The sequence below is a fragment of the Tyto alba genome, unplaced genomic scaffold (genome assembly GCF_018691265.1).
Source record: "Tyto alba isolate M040663 unplaced genomic scaffold, T.alba_DEE_v4.0 Super-Scaffold_14, whole genome shotgun sequence".
NCBI classification, from domain to species: domain Eukaryota; kingdom Metazoa; phylum Chordata; class Aves; order Strigiformes; family Tytonidae; genus Tyto; species Tyto alba.
The window spans coordinates 44,204,638-44,221,687 of record NW_024881276.1 but is presented as its reverse complement, the minus strand read 5'-3'; the positions used below and the strand labels follow the sequence as shown (position 1 = coordinate 44,221,687).

At 41.4% G+C, this 17,050-nt stretch overlaps 1 protein-coding gene across 1 annotated transcript; it reads left to right on the top strand.

Moving 5' to 3' along the window:
- Nucleotides 1–1,399: 1,399 nt before the first annotated feature.
- On the top strand, nucleotides 1,400–13,000 carry GPA33 (glycoprotein A33). The gene is made up of 7 exons (XM_009963899.3): nucleotides 1,400–1,565; nucleotides 6,176–6,327; nucleotides 7,234–7,444; nucleotides 7,990–8,148; nucleotides 10,453–10,566; nucleotides 11,087–11,210; nucleotides 11,897–13,000. The coding sequence occupies exons 1-7, from the start codon at nucleotides 1,517–1,519 to the stop codon at nucleotides 11,976–11,978; spliced, it is 891 nt and encodes a 296-aa protein (XP_009962201.2). The 5' UTR covers nucleotides 1,400–1,516; the 3' UTR covers nucleotides 11,979–13,000.
- The last annotated feature ends 4,050 nt before the right edge of the window (nucleotides 13,001–17,050 follow it).

The following is a 17,050-nucleotide window of genomic DNA, read 5'->3' as shown; positions in this document are numbered from 1 at the left end:
TAAGCAAGCTGTTCCTGGAAAAAGGGTCTCCTCTTTGCAGCATCCTTGCCACCTCATAATGCCTGCAGCCTACCAAAGATGAGATGTATACAGCAGGATGGATTTTTCTACCTGCTGTCCTCATTTGGAAAATTACCAAAGAATACAGTTTCTGTACTCCTATGTGCTTTAATTTTCTTTGTGCTAACACTTTGAAGACAACAGAGATTATGTATCAAGCACAGAAGAATAGATTGGATTTCCAGTCACTCATAAGTTTCATTGTCTTGGAGGTGTTTTGCATAACTGTCATGTCAAAAAAAAGGCAGTCTTCAGTGTGCCTTTTGGCAGGTTTACCATGAAAGTATAGGGTCACCACAAGATCAAGATCCAGATCCACTTTACTGGACTAAACACATGTATCTCTGGTGTAGACACCAACTTTTGAGGTAGCCTCCTTCAAGAATCAGAAGAGAGTTCATCAGTATTATCGCACTGTGAGTATGATAATTTCATCTGAAAATGATGTCTAAAGACATGAAGTTACCATCTAAAATGCCTAAAACGATCACTCACACCCTAAAAGTGGCTTTGTCTCTCAAATGGCTAGAAACATAGATGACTATCCCAGATGGAGACTTCCCTTGCTGCCTATTGGAAGTGAAGAGTTTAAAAGACATGCTAGCCAGCTGCACTCAATTAAATGTAATGTCAGATATTTGCCTGAGCTGCCATCAATCCTCCTTTTATTCTTCAGTCCGTTACAGTAGCAGTTATTTGTGCATTCCAAATGCCCATCCAGAATACGTGAACAATGGCTGGACTTTCACTGTGCACGCCCCGATGGATACGTAGCTAGCCTGCTACAAGCCTTCCATCGGTTTATCTAATGGCATTTTTCAGCACAAAGGTAGACACACACTGGGAACAGTTGGCATAAGGGTGTAAGAACCTGGCTGTTGAACAGTAGGCATAAGAGCGTAAGAACCTGGCTGAGATGCGTCTCACTTACATAACCTGTTAGTCATCAAATTTTCATAAACGATATATTCTTCGAGATATTTAAAGTGGATTTAGGTACCTCAGTTTCTTAAAGCCTGGATGTGGGCAGCTCCCTTAATAAATATCTAAAATGAATGAGGCTTATGCTCGCCTAGTTACGCGTCATCCATCACATGCATGACTTCAGTTGTTTTATTGTACACTCCCAGTCACCACACCCTTTGGTTTGCCTCTTGCTTTATGTACCTGCACGTTAGGAGAAACTGGGAAAGGCAGTTTAATTGGGGAAGAAAGTTCACAAGTCTCCTCTCTGACCCTAGGCAGAGAGCAGCAAGCAATGTCAAAGCCTACTGGTGATCTGGCTTGTCATTCTGGCTGGGAGGGGAGTGGCAGACCAGAAGAGCAGCACTCTAAAAGAGACTGAGGAAGTGAACCTGTGAGGTTTTAGTGAAGCAGCCTTTCAGCTAAAGCCAATTACTTACTCAGCTACCTAGAGATTACAAGAAAGAGCACCTTGACGTGAAACAAAGGACAGATGAGGAGGATGGCAATGAAAAGACTTTGGCTGTTCTTTTTCAGTGCGAGTGAGTACTAATTTGTTTATGTCCTCAAGGGTTGGGTAGAAGGAAAGAGCACTACGAAGTCTGAGTACGCCAATGGAGTTTGTGTGATTCTTTTTGTTTAGTAAAAGTTCCTTCGTGTTTATGATCAGGCAGGTGTGTTTACTGTCTCTGTGCTTAATGTCCAGACTCCTAGGCATCTCCTAAAGCCACAAGACAGTGTAAAGAACAGGAAAAGAATGCTATTCTTCATGAGGTTGGAAAATACTTTTAAAAAACAGTTTTAATGGCTTCTGTTAAATACAGTGTTTATCTCTGAAGAAGGAATTCCTCAGCTGGAAGTGGTGAAGTCCTTGGGTTTTATTCTTTTACACATAAATCTGCATGTAGCGTATATCTGTCTAAGTCTAAATCCTACTGTTTATAGAAACTCTGATACAACTTGTGATCTCTATATATTATTCATGTCAAGGGGATGCACAACAATTCCCACTAATGCATATAAATCAGCCAGCTCGCCCCTGGCCTTCATCACAGACTTGCCCTTTCTCATCCTGCCTTGCAGAGCCTCCAGGCTAAGTTCCACTGCTTTTTGACCTGTCCCACCTTCTCATACCAACGCTCCTATACCTGCTTCCAGCCTCCAAAGAAAGCTATGCACGTTTTTCTTACCAAAAGTCCTGAAAACCTCACTTCAACCGTAAGACCCACAAGAAGAAAATTTGCAAAGTTAAACGTATTTAGAAAACTAGAAGTGCTCCATATGCAACTTGGGTCACGATTTGATGATCATTATGTAAATTGTTTAATGCCATTGGTGTTCACTCTCCTTTTTCATTATTCTCTCCATTCATGCTATCCAAATTATAGATGAGAAACTTCTCAGGGCAGAGATAGGTACATTGGGTAAAGCTCTTCTTGCCTGTTTGGGCAGGACTCAAATGGTAATAATTCAGAGTTGAAACACTGGCCTGTGAAAAATTTTTTGAGAAAGTATAGTAGATTCCTGCACTGCACCGGAGTGAAGAAACTGCACAGCAGTGCAGTGTTGGGATGCCAGAGCTGCCCTGAATGAGCTACATCAGGCTCCATGCACAGGCTGATTTCTGCTGTACAGCTTTTCACTGCAGTTGTGCGAGTAACTGGTACTGTGAACTTGCTGAAGGAAAAGCCCCAAATGGTCATTCTGAACCAATCAAAATATTTACTTTTTTTTCCAAATTTCACAATTAAGAAGTTTTCCCTCACCCACTTTGGACTTAAATTTCAGATAAATCCTGAGGTAAAGTATTGAGAAATTAAGTTGGAGCATTTCCTTGTAAAAATTAAGTAAAACATTTGGCTAGCGAGAAAAGTAGGAAAAGCGGAAAGCTACCAAGACAAATTAACAAGAATAATTTTGCTTGATCAGAATCTCAATTTTTTTCAGCAAACAAAATATTTCTCAATTTGTTTCCAGCTCTATTAATTGCCCTTCATTCTGTTTTGATTAACACTCTGTAAGAAATGTGAAAGTAGACAGATCACTTTGATTTTCTTCTTCCTTTGTATAGGTACAAATGTTTAAGTTGAGCAGAGGGAGATAAAACCTTTCTCAATCTCTTAAAAAGTTATAAACACACTAATGGATAATACACAAAAAAGTAATTCTAAGGCTTAAATCTAAGTGATGCCATCCCTCTAGTACTATACAGGTTATTAGTCCTCTCTCTTTTTCTGAAGTTCTTTCAGAATTGGTCCTCCCCTCCCTTCAGCCATACTTTGAATAGATTCTGTTTTGTCTCAGAAAAAAAAAAAAACAACCCCTGAAGAATAAACCCCCCCTTTTAGACATGCTGACTGTGACTAGCTGGCTGTTGTTGACTTTGTGAAGAAGTGAAATGTGGTGAGAAGGGGGGAAGAGGAAATTGGCGTGAGTAAATGGCATCCCAAAATGAAACCATGCACCTTCCCCCAGAGCCAGAAGAAGCCCTAACAAGGGAGGAGTGGGAGCCAGAAAGAGATGTTGCTGGTGAAAGACAGGAGAGCATCAGATGAATTCGGGCATTAGGGTGACAGCAACAGATGAATAGGCAGTCTCCCTTGTTACAAGCTGTGTCTCTTGTATATGGGCTTTGCTTCAGCTGTTTCCCTACGCTGCACTTAAGACATGTTTGGAAAAAACCAAAGATATCATTTATTGTATGATTTGAGTCATCCAATTGGCAGAAGGAAAAGCACTTGTGAGGGCAAGCCTTGGGGTTGGGTAGTCTCTGCCTCAGGGCTGAGTTAATGACCTGTCAGTGAACCCCAGCCTGGTAGAACCATTTTCTGAGTGATAAAAGGATCAGGAGACGGGTTTTGCTCCATCTCCTAGTACAGATGGTGGTGATTTTCACCTAAATGCAGAAAAATGTCTCTATCCAGTCACAATAGGCAACCATAAAGCTTTTATAGGGGTCTTATATAGAAGGCACAATGAAAAATGCAGCCAGAAAGATCCCTGGGGCAACACAAACATGGCCCTTGCTCTGGGTGCTCCAGAGCAGGGAAAGACCTGGGAGTGGCTGCAATAAAACCATGCTAGAAATACTTTGCCCTGCTGGTTTCCTTCTCATTCCTGTCAGCAGCCGTAAATGAATTAATCCCCAAGAGAACAGAACACCACTGCCATGTCATAGAGGAAGAGACTAAAACACATGCTGAATTAATTAACTGTGCCAGACTACAGAACAACTCTAGTTACGGGATGGAGAATGCAGAAAGATCGGAACTTCAGCTAGAAGCCTCTGGCTGTGGTCACTTGGCTGCACTTCTTGCCAGGATGCTAACAAGTGCAGAAGGCAGCCTTTGTACTCCGGCTGAAAATGTCTGAAGCTGCTTCTGAAGGCAGCTGTGGAGGGGAGGCCATCCCTGCCCAGCAGCAAAGAAGGAGGTGTGCAGAGGAGGGAAAGGTTTGGTTGCTATGAAAATTCCCATCAAACTCATCTCAAAAGATGCGACAGTTCTGGAAGTATGGGCTATTTCTAAGAAGAGACTTGAAGGACCATTTGCTATGGAGAACAGACTGGATCTGGGAACCTGTTAGAGAAGATTTTGCCTCTCCCAAGCAGAAGCAGATCCTCATGCCAAATGTCCCATGTTACCCTGTGCAAGTACCTGAATTGCTAACAGCAGGTTCCTAGCCCAGTGACAAGAAAACTTTTTGTGTCCCTACGTTGTTATTTTCTAAGGGACACTATCGGTCACTTGCTATAGTCATGGATCTGCTAGTGCTCAACTTGCCAATGGCTTACTCTTATTGACCTAATGGACGTGTCTCTTTTTTTCCTGTCTAAAATATCAAGTATTCACAATCAGCTTGCAACTCAAGGTGAAATCTAGATGTCCTTTGCTCTCTCCCTTACACATTACACTTCCTTATAGATCTAATCTGGACAGAAATATGGCAGAATGAGGACCCAAAACTTGCTAGACAGCAACTTCTCAGTCAAATCCTCTCCAGGGAACACTGACTCAGCCTGGTTCTTCCAGAAGTAAACCTTCACCACCACACACAATGTGCCCCTCCCAGGGAGAGCATTCATCTCTGCTCTCCTCCACTTTCCTCCTTCCTAGATAATGTTCCTCTTTGCCTCCGAGCAGCACTCCCTCTCCCACCTCCCTGCCTTCTCTCTAATTGGTTTCAGACTTAGACTTTTTTCATGATATTCAGTTTGGTGCCATAAAAACCAAACAAACAATACACCCTCACATAAACTGTAAGGAGAAAGCAGGTGTTTTTAAACATAGGTTCCCACAGGCATGAAGGTCACCTGTGGCAGAGCAGAGGTAAACCTCCAGCCCAGCTCTTAGAATAACTAATATCTGTCACTAGCTAGTTCTCAGGTATGACGTATTAACATTAAGTCAAATGGAATACAGCGTACAAGAAACACCTACCCTGTGCTCTGCATGCTTCACTGAGGCACAGAGGATTTCTGTTTTATTCAACTCTCAGCTATTCCTGTGCTTCACAGGTAGGAGCTACAGTTCTTGAAGAAAGATGACTACTACCCTACTAATTTTTAAAAATTAATAGCTATTCGTTTCTTGTTTCTTTCAAGCTTTCTTTACTTTTCTAGGTTTTTCTCTTTCCAGGGCATTACATGGACAGGTTTTGTTTCCCTAGCACAAAATGTCACTTCTGTGTAGACTTGGATTGAGGCAAGTTATTTGACAGTTTTCCTGATCCCTGAAATTTGACAATATCAATTCTTTAGTTTAGCCTGAATCCTTAAGACTGCTGATGCACTTGTATTATCTGTTTATCTGTCTCCCTCTATACGTTTAGAACTGTCAAAGGTTGTCAGTCACACTGAAAGAGAGATTAGAAAAAAAAAAAAAATCTTTATTAACTCCATGGCAGTGTATCTCTAGGTAAAGAAGAGGGAAGCAAGGGAAGGAAAGCAGAGTTTAGCTCTTAGCCAGCCCGTGCAGCAGCTTCCTACAGTCAATCAGCCCCAGCCTATATCACCTCTTGCTCAGTGGGGATGGATGTCATGGATGACAGAGGGGATGTGGGGTGGTCGTGGCATGTAAGAAAGCTGAAGAGATAAAACGTGGAATCCAGATGTCGTTAATTTTGCTGACTGCAGAATTTATTCTGTTCCTAGTTCTGGCGACTGCTCATGCCCTCACTGTGGAAGCACCCGCCAGGGAAATACAGGTGGCACGGGGGAACAACGTTACTCTCCGTTGTCATTTTAAAACAGAGGCTTCTGTTGCCTCAGGAGATGTTGTTGTCTGGAGGAAAATCAACAGTGAGGTAAATCAAATTGCGTAAACATATAATAGGGCATCCAAGAGGGGGGTGGGAGGAGAGATGGAAGCAGAACTGTGGGCGTGAATGTATGTTGGAAGAAAAAGATTCCTTCAAGGTTTTCTTTAATCTCAGAACTATGCAAACAGAAACTCTGATTCTAGATGCAATTTATCCCAAATTTATTGCAGGATATAAGGCAAGCCCCCACCCTTCTCTTTCCTCTCTCTTGGTCTTGCAACTGTGTATTGAGAATACATCACTGTATGTACTGTGGGTTTACATCTATTAAAATATGTGAAATACTCACACACTTTATAAAAAGATATGCATATTTTAAATTATATGTATTACAGATATGTATTTTTATATATACATATCTTTGATACTATATAAAAAGTTTAAGGTTGATGATAATAGTACACAGAGAGAGTCTTGAGGTCTTCTACATTCATATGTAGTATTTGAAGGTAAAGAGACCTCTGAAGTTCTTGACTTCTTGGGAATTAGTGAGGGGAAGCAGCCTTTGGGAATAGCCTTGCAGTAACTGCCAAAGATTTCTTCTCTTAAGTTCCTTGCTGGAAGAAAGCAAGGAAGTTTTTGTAGTCATAAGGGAATTTGACATACGGATCTCAGACAAGTCTCATGGGTCCTGTCATGGAGAAGAACAGTGAATAAGGCTCAGAAAAAGATATCAATTGTCTGTGACTTCAGATAAGGTGGGAGAGGGGATTTCAGACATAAACGTAGACCCTTTGAATTTCTATGTTTTTCTTGGCTTTTTGGTAAACCAGGGCAGTTTAAGGCCCTCTTTTCCAAGCTGCTCCTCTCTTAAGAGTGGGCTAATCCATCAGGTTAGGTTGTACACTCACACAGAAGAAACTAGAATTGATCGTTTTCCCTCTCTATCAGCATGATGCTGTTACTAGGTATTTTGATGGACTTGTACAGTATGGCAAGGGCTATGAAAACCGTATACAATTTAGTGGTGATGTAAACAAAGGGGACATCAGTATCACCATTAATGCAGTGACCATGGAAGACAATGGGACATACACCTGCAACGTTCGTCTAAGGAATGACCCCCCCAGGCAGACTGCAATCTTGTCGCTTTTCGTCCTTGGTAAGCATGATGGAGGCAACACCAGATCTGTTAGACAAAATACTGTCCTTTCCTCTAATATCCACATTGTTTTAGACAACAGACTTTCTAATAGAAAAAAAAAATTCCCAGGAAGTTATCATCCACAATTCCATCTTTGGTCTTTTCCTATTACTATGGAAGTAGGTTGGAAGGCTTAGAGCACCGAACTCCCCTAGATACCCAACTGTAGAAAATAGCCTTCAGAGTTGTATAGTTTGCTTTCCTAATAACCTCTGCATCATTACAGTGTATTCCTGTGGCTTGTCATACTCTAGTTATCAACGGACGAGTTACCGAACACTGTTATATCTCAAAATGCATCTTATAGTTCCTTCTTGGCTAACCAGTGCCAAGAAGGGAGAAACAAATTAGAGACAAGTTCACTCCAGTGCCTTTGAGAAGACAGTGGTAGGTGCAAGACCAGGCTCTGTTTAGCAAGAATAAAAATCACAGGTGTAGGAGGTGGGTTGAAACAAAAAATGACTTTTCATTAATAAAATTCTTTCCTTTTTTTCTTCCTTCAGTTGCACCATCCAAGCCAGAATGCAAGATTTTGGGGACACCAGAATATGGACAGACAATCAATCTGACCTGCATTTCTCATGAGGGCTCCCCAAAGCCCAGATATACCTGGCAAAGCTTCAATGTACAAAACGAGCCCCGTGTACTACCAACAACAGAAGGTATGAGAAATTGAAAAACATTAAGTCTTTGAGATCTCTATAGATCAGGACTGGCAAGATTTTGAAATGCAAATACAAAAACACACTTAAGGCTTTTTCTGACCATGATTTTGAAAAGTTGTCCTTCTGATACAAGACACATTCACAAATAACTTGGCAGGGGGAGAAGGACTGATACCTGAAGTAACAGTGGTCAGTAAGACATTCACTTCAGCTCCTACCTGGGGAGAAAGCTGGCTCACTCTGGAAGCAGCCAGAAATAATTACTCTCAGTTGCTGGGCATAAGGGGACATAACATGAGGAATAACATAAAGTTTTCTAACTGGTGTGTCTTTATATCCCAGCTCGCTCAGTAATGACCAAGTCACTTTCCAGGGTGAAAGCAACCAAAAATTGGCTCTGGAAGCTACTTTCTTCCAGAGATGGCGACTTGCCATGGGGAAGATGGTATGAGAAACAATTACACCATTCCTGCTTTGAGCATATAAGAGGCTTCTGGCTCTTTAGCGATGTCACACAGGCCCCAGTATTTTATTTGCTGTCATTTTAAGTCAGAATCTGGAAAAAAAAGGAACTGAATTTCCACGACAGGACCTTTGGTAGAAGTATTCACACAGAAATGAAGGCTTAATATTCTTTGAAGTGTAGTAGTGACAGAGAACTGATTTATTTCTTCAGACAACTTTGTTTCTTCCTGGTATGTTCAGCTTCAGAAAGACTGAGTATCTGAACCTACCCTTCCTGGTTTAACTTACTGTAGCATCGCTATGGAGGTAAACTATGGTCAGACTCGACAGGATATTCAACGCTCACTAGCCGATTCTTGCATAAATTATGCAAAAGACAAAATATCACCAGGGATACAAACCTTATTCATTTGACTGGCCACTAAGTGGTGCCAATGCATCATGCACAGCCCTGAACATTACCCGGATTTGCTGTCTTCCAGCAGCAGCTGCCTGCCTGCTTCTGCTGTCATCCTGCTCCTCCCTGGGACAGGAGTCTCTTCCAATCCATTTCTACCTCATTTCTGTTTGCATCAGAGCACTGATGTCCAAGTAGAGTGCTGACCCTCCCCTTCTGTCCCAAGCTGGCTGGATGCCCTGCTGTCACTACAAGCTATTTCTTTCAGTGCTAAGCAAGTCCCAGTGCTGCAGCATGTGCAGAATCCCCTTAGGAGCCACTGCAAAACTGATAGCATCTGACCCGCACTTTTCCTGATTTGACTCACTAATTACTTTTCATGTAATACAAGAGGATTTACAGTCCAGTTATAGACTGCAACTCTCAGAGGTATAAACATCACACTGCAAAAAAAAAAAAAACAAAACAGAGAAGCGAGCACAGACAGTATGTAGAGACTAAAAAAAAACAAAACAAAAAAAAAAAAAAAAAAAAAAAAAAAAACAACCTCAAATCAAGCATGCAGTCTGTTATTTCTTGGTTTGCATGCTCTTTTACTATCTAGCACTAGGTGCCAGCAGAGACTAAACAGAATCCCGATCCCACGATTTGGATGGAAAGAAGTGAGATCACAGGCAAAATAAACAGGAAAGTCACCGAAATGTATTTAGAGCCTTTTGCTTTTAGAGCAGGAATGTGAACCTTTATCAGTAGATCACAAGCAAAAAGCATGGACTACACATGCAAATGTCAGCTGGAGATGTAACAAACACAAACTGACTGCCTGAGCAGAGAGCCAAGCTTTAATATGGCTCTGAGTCCTGTTAGGTTGGACAGAAAACAACAGTATCGTATCAATCCCATGTCAATGCATTTCTTTACTTTCCTTTGTTTTCACAGCCTGCATGACCTCTCCAGACTAGAAAACTGGTTCCCACCCTACTAAACAATTCCGATCTGAAATCCTAATAGCTGGAGGATTTAAAAGTTTTTTTGTTATTTTACAAGTTAATTAATCAGATGACGAGTTCTCAAAGCCAAATGCCAGTTTGGGCCATCTTATGTTTGTGTCTTGGTTTGGGTAGAAGCCACTGCAAAAGAGCTTTCACTAAGCACACATACTTCTTTACCCTCTACCTACAATTTTCTTTCTAAAAGGAATGATCAAATGCCACATTCTCCCTGTAATCAAAACTGCACACTTCCGTTTGTCCTCCCACAAATCACACTAAAACCTAGGGACTAGCATGGCAGCTCCCGAGCAAGATGGAGCAATCCATCAGCTTTGATAACCTCTCATCACTCCCACTACCTGGGGCCAGAATTGAAGGGCTGCTGTCCACACTTCCTTCCTGCTTTAATTATTCTCTTTTTTTGACTGGGTTTCTGTTTTGCAACAGGGGAACAAATAAGTCTGAAGAACATCTCAGCAGATACCTCCGGCTTTTACATCTGTACTTCAACAAACACTGTGGGAAAGGAATTCTGCAACATGACAGTCAGCGTTCTGCCACGTAAGAGACAGGGTTGCTTACCACCAGAAGAGTTGTACCAGAGAAAGTACCCTAGCTAAGTGGCAAGGGATTCATGAAGGCAATGCAGACAGAAGTATAAAATTGTGCTTTCTCTCAAAAAAACAGCACTTTTTTTCACCTTTAAGACAGATTCTCTGCATTGGTTTACATGCTCACAGATCACTCACTAACTCCTAGGGTTAGTTCAGAGATGACCAAAGAAAATGCATATAGGCTTGAGCCCCCAAAGTCTGAATCTAAACTTTACTGATAAAGTGCAGCAGTTGTTCAGAACCAGGGGCTCTTCCCTATCACCATCGAACTGACTGCTCGTGCAGACTTAGCTATCCAGTACAGAATTAATTCCAGTTGCTGTAGTCAAATAAATGTGGCTTCCACTTAGTCTGGATCTGGTAGTGAGAGCTCATGTCTGGTGGTGGGATTTGAAGTCCAGCGATTGTGCTGACTGCATTTGATATCACTCTCACTGCAAAAGTCGAATTCTTTTCTTCCTGTATAGCATCCATGAACATAGCTCTTTATGCTGGCATCATTGGTGGAGCTGTTGCTGCAATTATAGTTATTGGTATTTTAGCCTATTGCTGCTGCTGTCGGGCAGACAAGGACAAGGACTATGAGATGACGTAAGTACCTTTCCCTAGAAAAGTGAATGGAACATATCAAGGGTTCACGTTCTCCCTCTGGCATCAACATATGGAGTGGAAAGCATGGGAGAAAAAAGAAAATCAAGGAAGTGTGCACTGCTTCCTCCTTTCAGTTTCTACCCTAGTAGCTCCCATCTCTTCTCACAGAATATGCCCAGTATTACCAGACACCTTTGTGGTCTCTGGGATAAAACCCAAACATTCAAATCTTGGAACTGAATTAGCAAGCCCAAATCAGTCAAGCATGCACACTTACTTGATAATCAAAGCCCAGACTGTTTCTCAAGTCACAGAGTCTCTATAGCTGTGCCTGTCCTTGCTAGCCTAAATCACCATGAGGCTCTGTATTCAGGTTTATCACTCCATGATAGAAACCTTTTGTTTATTCTCATGATGGAAACAGACCATTGGAGCAAAAGGGGGATGAGAAAAGATATACCAGTCACCTTTTCTCTACATATATGCTATTGGGAAAAAAAAAAAAAAAAAAAAAAAAAAAAGTAGCTTACGCATCTGTTGAATTACCAGCAAGACTTAATTTATGGATTTCAGTTTGGTACACTTCCAGGCCAGCTTAGAGCAGTCTGAACCCATCCTAACACAAAATCTCTTCAGTATAATTTCTAGCTGTTTTTTATTAACATCTCTACTCCTGAACAATGTAGGGAGAAAGAAGATAGAAATGAACCCTCCAGGGAGACGCCTACAAGAAACCAGAGAGTAGATGATGAAGTTGAAGATGAATGAAGAAGCAGGAGGCCAATGCCATCTTCAGGATTTGCTGAGGCACAGGCACCACTACAGAAAAGAAATCAATCCCTCTTTCTTACTGCAAGAAGGTTTTTTTGAATAATAAAATGAAGCACATGGCTCTGCCTTCAAGTTCTGGGAGATAATATGCTCGTCTCCCTAGAAAGAAGTGCCTAAAGTACAATGAGTACTAATATATAACCTCACAACAGAAAAAACGCGCGTGAAGCACTGTTTCACCCAGTCATCCAAAAATAAGCAGTCTTCTAGACTTTCTGCAAAAAGAAGCCAGGCAGGTTTATTTGGAGGAGAGAGTTGCTGCTGTATCTGCAGATCTACAGAAGGTTTCAAGGTCACCACCTGCAAGTCACTGAGGAAGGGAGGTCTTGATTATGGTGTTACACTAATGTCACAGCTTACAGCATTGTTCAGTATAGAAATTATTTTATGCAGACCACAGCAAGCTGATTTTTAAGGACATTTTATGAAATGTATTCTTTGTATGTATTATACATGCACATATGAATAAAAAAATGGAAAACCCCCACAGATGACCAATGCAAGTCTCCTGTTTGGAACAATGCATAACTAGTGGAATGGATAAGGTAAGAAGCTAGATGGGTTTGTAACTGGCAGCTAATAAGATCTAGAAACAGTCTAGTAGCCTACATACTGTCAGATTCCTTAATTTATGAGTTCCAGCTCAGAGTTCCTAAATACTAATTTTCATTACATTATCCTTTTCTCCTGACTGTTGAATGTGCAAGTCAGAAATAGTCCATCGCTTCTGCTGTTGCTTCTGAAAAAATGACAGAGTGAGAGCATGTATATGGCAAGTACATCTTTAATAAAAAAGGAAAAAAAAAAAAAGAAAAAAGGGGAAAAAGGAGGAAAAGTACCTTTTTATTCTAAATTTTAACAATTTAATCAGAAGTGCTGTACGTGCAAGATGTGTACAAATGTGGAGCGAACTCCTGTCACTAGTATATTTGGAAGAAAACGGACTATCTGTCTTTGTCCAAAAGACTGTCAATATAGGATTAAAGCTAATTAAGAGCTGTTTTGGTGTTTTGTTTTTTTTTTTTTTTTTTAAAAAAGGATATATTCAATAAATGACTTACACTACAATACTTATCCCTTCATAGCTCTCTATCGCATCTTTGACTTCACGAGTTTCAGAAACTTACTGCAATGCCTCCCACATACCCTTTACCCCCAAGGAGTTACTTTTAAATCTGTAACAAAAATCTAAACTATAACTTTTAAAGAAGAACCAGCAGTCCTCCTACACATGGGTAGAATTTTCTGGATTTTGAACTATGCAAATCAGACTACCAGAATTGGCTTGCTTTCTGGCTGCCTTTGTTTTGCATGGTACTTAAAATATATTTATTCATTTGTACTAATAACAACTGCACAGACCAACAACCAGAGTTCTTTATAAAGTACATATAAACCCAAATCTCTCTGGCAATGAACAATCTGAAATGCGACTCAGCAAGACATGCTGAAGACCTATTCCCGTGCTTAGTTTAGATGCATGACAAAACATTGCAAAAACTGGATGACTAAAAAAAAATATGCACACAGGAGCTGAAGGCAGATAAAAAACAAGGTACATAGCTCAGAAACAGAGCTGGTATGTATTTGATTCTCTTTTGTAACAAGCAAGTATAGTATGAATTATCTAATTAGCATTTTAACAAGTTTTTACTGTGAAACAAAAGCTATCTTTTTTATAAATATTATACTCAGCACTGCGCTCCCTCAGAAACAGCTATACCTTTGGGCTGAAGAGGGGTTCTGCTGAGGGATAGTAGTGGGGATTCTCAAAGATCTTAACTGGAAAGACCAGCAAAAGGACTTGGCAATTATCAGAAATAATTATGGCCAGAAACTGGCTCTGGCCTCTAAATCATTTTAACACTGTGTTATCTACCTGCTAGTCTTCACTTTTAGGATATGTGAAGCTTAATTGCTGGTTGTCAGCTGAAGTCATGAAGTAACATTTATACATTGGTCATTTTAAGCATAAAGAAAAATGCAGATTAGCAAATCTGCATTAAGTTATCTGAAGCAGCCAGCAAAAAAAATACAGAAGAGTTTACATAATGACCCCCAAAACCATTAATTCAATTCTCTGTAAGCAGGTTCCACAAGAACTATCAGGGAAAAAGCAAGAGAGTCAAACTTGACAACCATTACAGCAGAACTACTTATGTTCTGCAATGCTAAGGTCTGTTCTGCATTAAGTGATAACACATAGAGAGACAGCTAAGATATAAGCAGGACTGAAATATTTTTTCTTCTTAATAAGACTAAGATTTTGGAAGTTGTGTATTTGTCAGAATGCTACATGTGTTTTTCCTCAACTGATTTGTTAAACTCGGTCAGCCAGAAGTGCACATATTCAAATTGCTATCTTACACCAAGGTTTTCCTGTGATTGAATTAATAACTTGTGTGTCTTGTATGTATTTTGAGGCAGAAGTAACTCCAAGAGCCTGTAGTATACCCACAACTTTAAACAAAATTAAAGACATGCTAATGTACTTGGGGGAAAGATAGGAAAAACTAGCAAAACTTACATAATTCCAAAGAATTAATGTATGCATACCCAACTTCAATACTCCCCTCAAAGGCAAGAAATAGGCAGAAAATTAATAACCAGGCAGAAAAGTAAATTCCTACTTTATCCTTTACCCAGCCTAGAGTAAATTAGTGTTTAGCTGTGTTCAACTTTCACATGGAAGAATATGCACACATAAGCTTTATCTGTGCATGAACGGGAAAAACTAAAACACAAGGATTTAAGCCCTCACCAAACCATTTTCCCCATCCGCAGGACTGATGAGATCTGTTACCCCAAGTAAAGCAATCACCACTGTAAGACTGATACATCATTACTTAGCAAGATTTGTTTTAGCAAGCATACCAAGAGGATATTTAAAAATTACCATTTTTTTTCTTCTGACCCTACTTCAGTAACCTGCAACAGGCCATTCACTCTATAATGAAGCATGTGAAGGAAACAAAGAAGTTTACTTCACCAGTTTATGTGCTGCGTTTGAGTGAGTGGTGAGGTTTTTGGTGGCAGGGGAGGGGGGCTATAGGGACGGCCCCCTGTGAGAAGCTTCTCAAAGCTCCCCGGCTCCAAGTCAGCTCCACCTCTGCACCAAAGCCGAACCAATCAGCTGCACCTCTGCGACAGCGCAATTAAGAAGGGACCTGGGAAGAGGAGTGAGCTGTGAGGAAGTCACCTATGTGATCACCGAGGTCAGTGGGACTGGGAAAAAGGAGTAGGTAGGAAAGGGGGGGTAGGTACACCAGAGCAGAGACCCCCCTGTATCCTGTGGTGAGATGGCAGGACTGCCCCCCTACCACCCACAGAGGTCCATGGTGGAGCAGATGCCCACCTGCACCCTGCGAAGGGCCTGGGGCTGGACCAGGTGACTGAAACTGAAGAAGGCTGGGACTCTGAGGGAGGAAGCCCCCTCTGCTGTAGGTTGGCACTGGGAGGACTGCAACACGCAGGGGCATGCCATGCCAGAACATCACAGGAAATGCTGCAGGCCGTGGCAGGGGGGGACACATTCATGTTGGATAAAGTTTGTGGGAGACAGTCTCCTTTGAGCAGGGAATCCAACTAAGGTAGGGGAAGAATGCGAATTGTTCTTTCCTGCTCCCCCCCAAGTAGAAAGAAGAGGCAGCACTGACTGCACCCCCCATTCCCTGCCCTCTGCACCAGTGGTGGGGAAGAGGTAGAGAAGTCAGGAGCTACACTGAACCTTGGAAGAAGGGGTAAAGGTGTTTTTCAGATGTGGTAATGCTTCTCACTGTCCTACCCTGTCTGATAAGTGTTGTTGTTAGTTTCTGAATTAAAGCTATGTTATTTTTTCTTCCCCTAAGGAGACTTTTGCCCGTTACCATAGGGGGTGAGTCATCCCTCCCTGTCCTTGGCTGGATTCCCAAGCCTCACACTTTATTTTCTCCTTCCCAGCACTGGGGGGGGGAAAAAGGGAGTGAGCAGCTGTGTGGTGCTCAGTTGCCCTCTTACCTCAAACCATGACATTCTAGCAACCCAATGAAGAATAGGCAAGATGAAAATCTTGCATGCAATTTGAAAAACTGGCTCACCTGGCACTGCTCAAAGCAATTACGAGGATTATACCACAGTTCCCTCTTGTGTTTAAAGGGGAGGAACATCTCCCCAGTACACTGCTCCTTCACTTTCCAGCTTTGTTTCCATTCACATTAGTGCTTTTACTTGCTTGTAACATTCTGAAGGCAATATACTATCTGACTTACTGGGGAAAAAAATATTATTTGTTCCTAGTATCAGTCAGCATTTAAGACTTACTTCTAGCTAGGCACTTTTCCTTCAAGGAACTAACAGGTCTAATGAATGGTGCAAGCAAATCACTACCATTTATGAGTGACAGAGTGATGTGACAAAAGTTAAATGACGTGACTGGAAGCAGATCACCACAATGCAGGAGAAGCATGGAGATAAGAAGTCAGGATTCACAATTATATGATATACCCTGCAAGGCAAATATTCTCATCAACACTCTGGTTCCTATTTCTCCTTCCAAATTTCCTTTTTTTGGTTTTGTGCTCTTCTTAGATTTAGGCTTTCTTCTTGGCAAAGCTGCTCTCCTGCCAGTCCTGGCTGTACTGTTGCAAAGGGTTCTTCCTTCCTAGGTACAAGACTTCACTGCATTTCATAAGGTTCCTCTTAGCCTTCTCCTCCAGCCTGTTTAGGTCCCTCTGTATAACAGTCCTGCTCTCAAGCATATCAGCTGGTCTCCCAAATTTGGTGTTTTCTGCAGGCAAGAGTGCACTCCACCTCCAGATCACTGCTGAAGATACTAAACAAGCTATAGTATGGAATTCTCCAGTACCCCACTTGTTACTGGCCTTCACATAGAGTACGACCACATGTCTACCCATCTGGTTGTCCACCCATCCAGCCTGTAACATCCCAAGGATACAAGCATATTGTGAGAAACTGTACTGAAAGCCTTGCTAAAGTCACTACTGACTGTTTCCCCTTTATTCACAAACCTA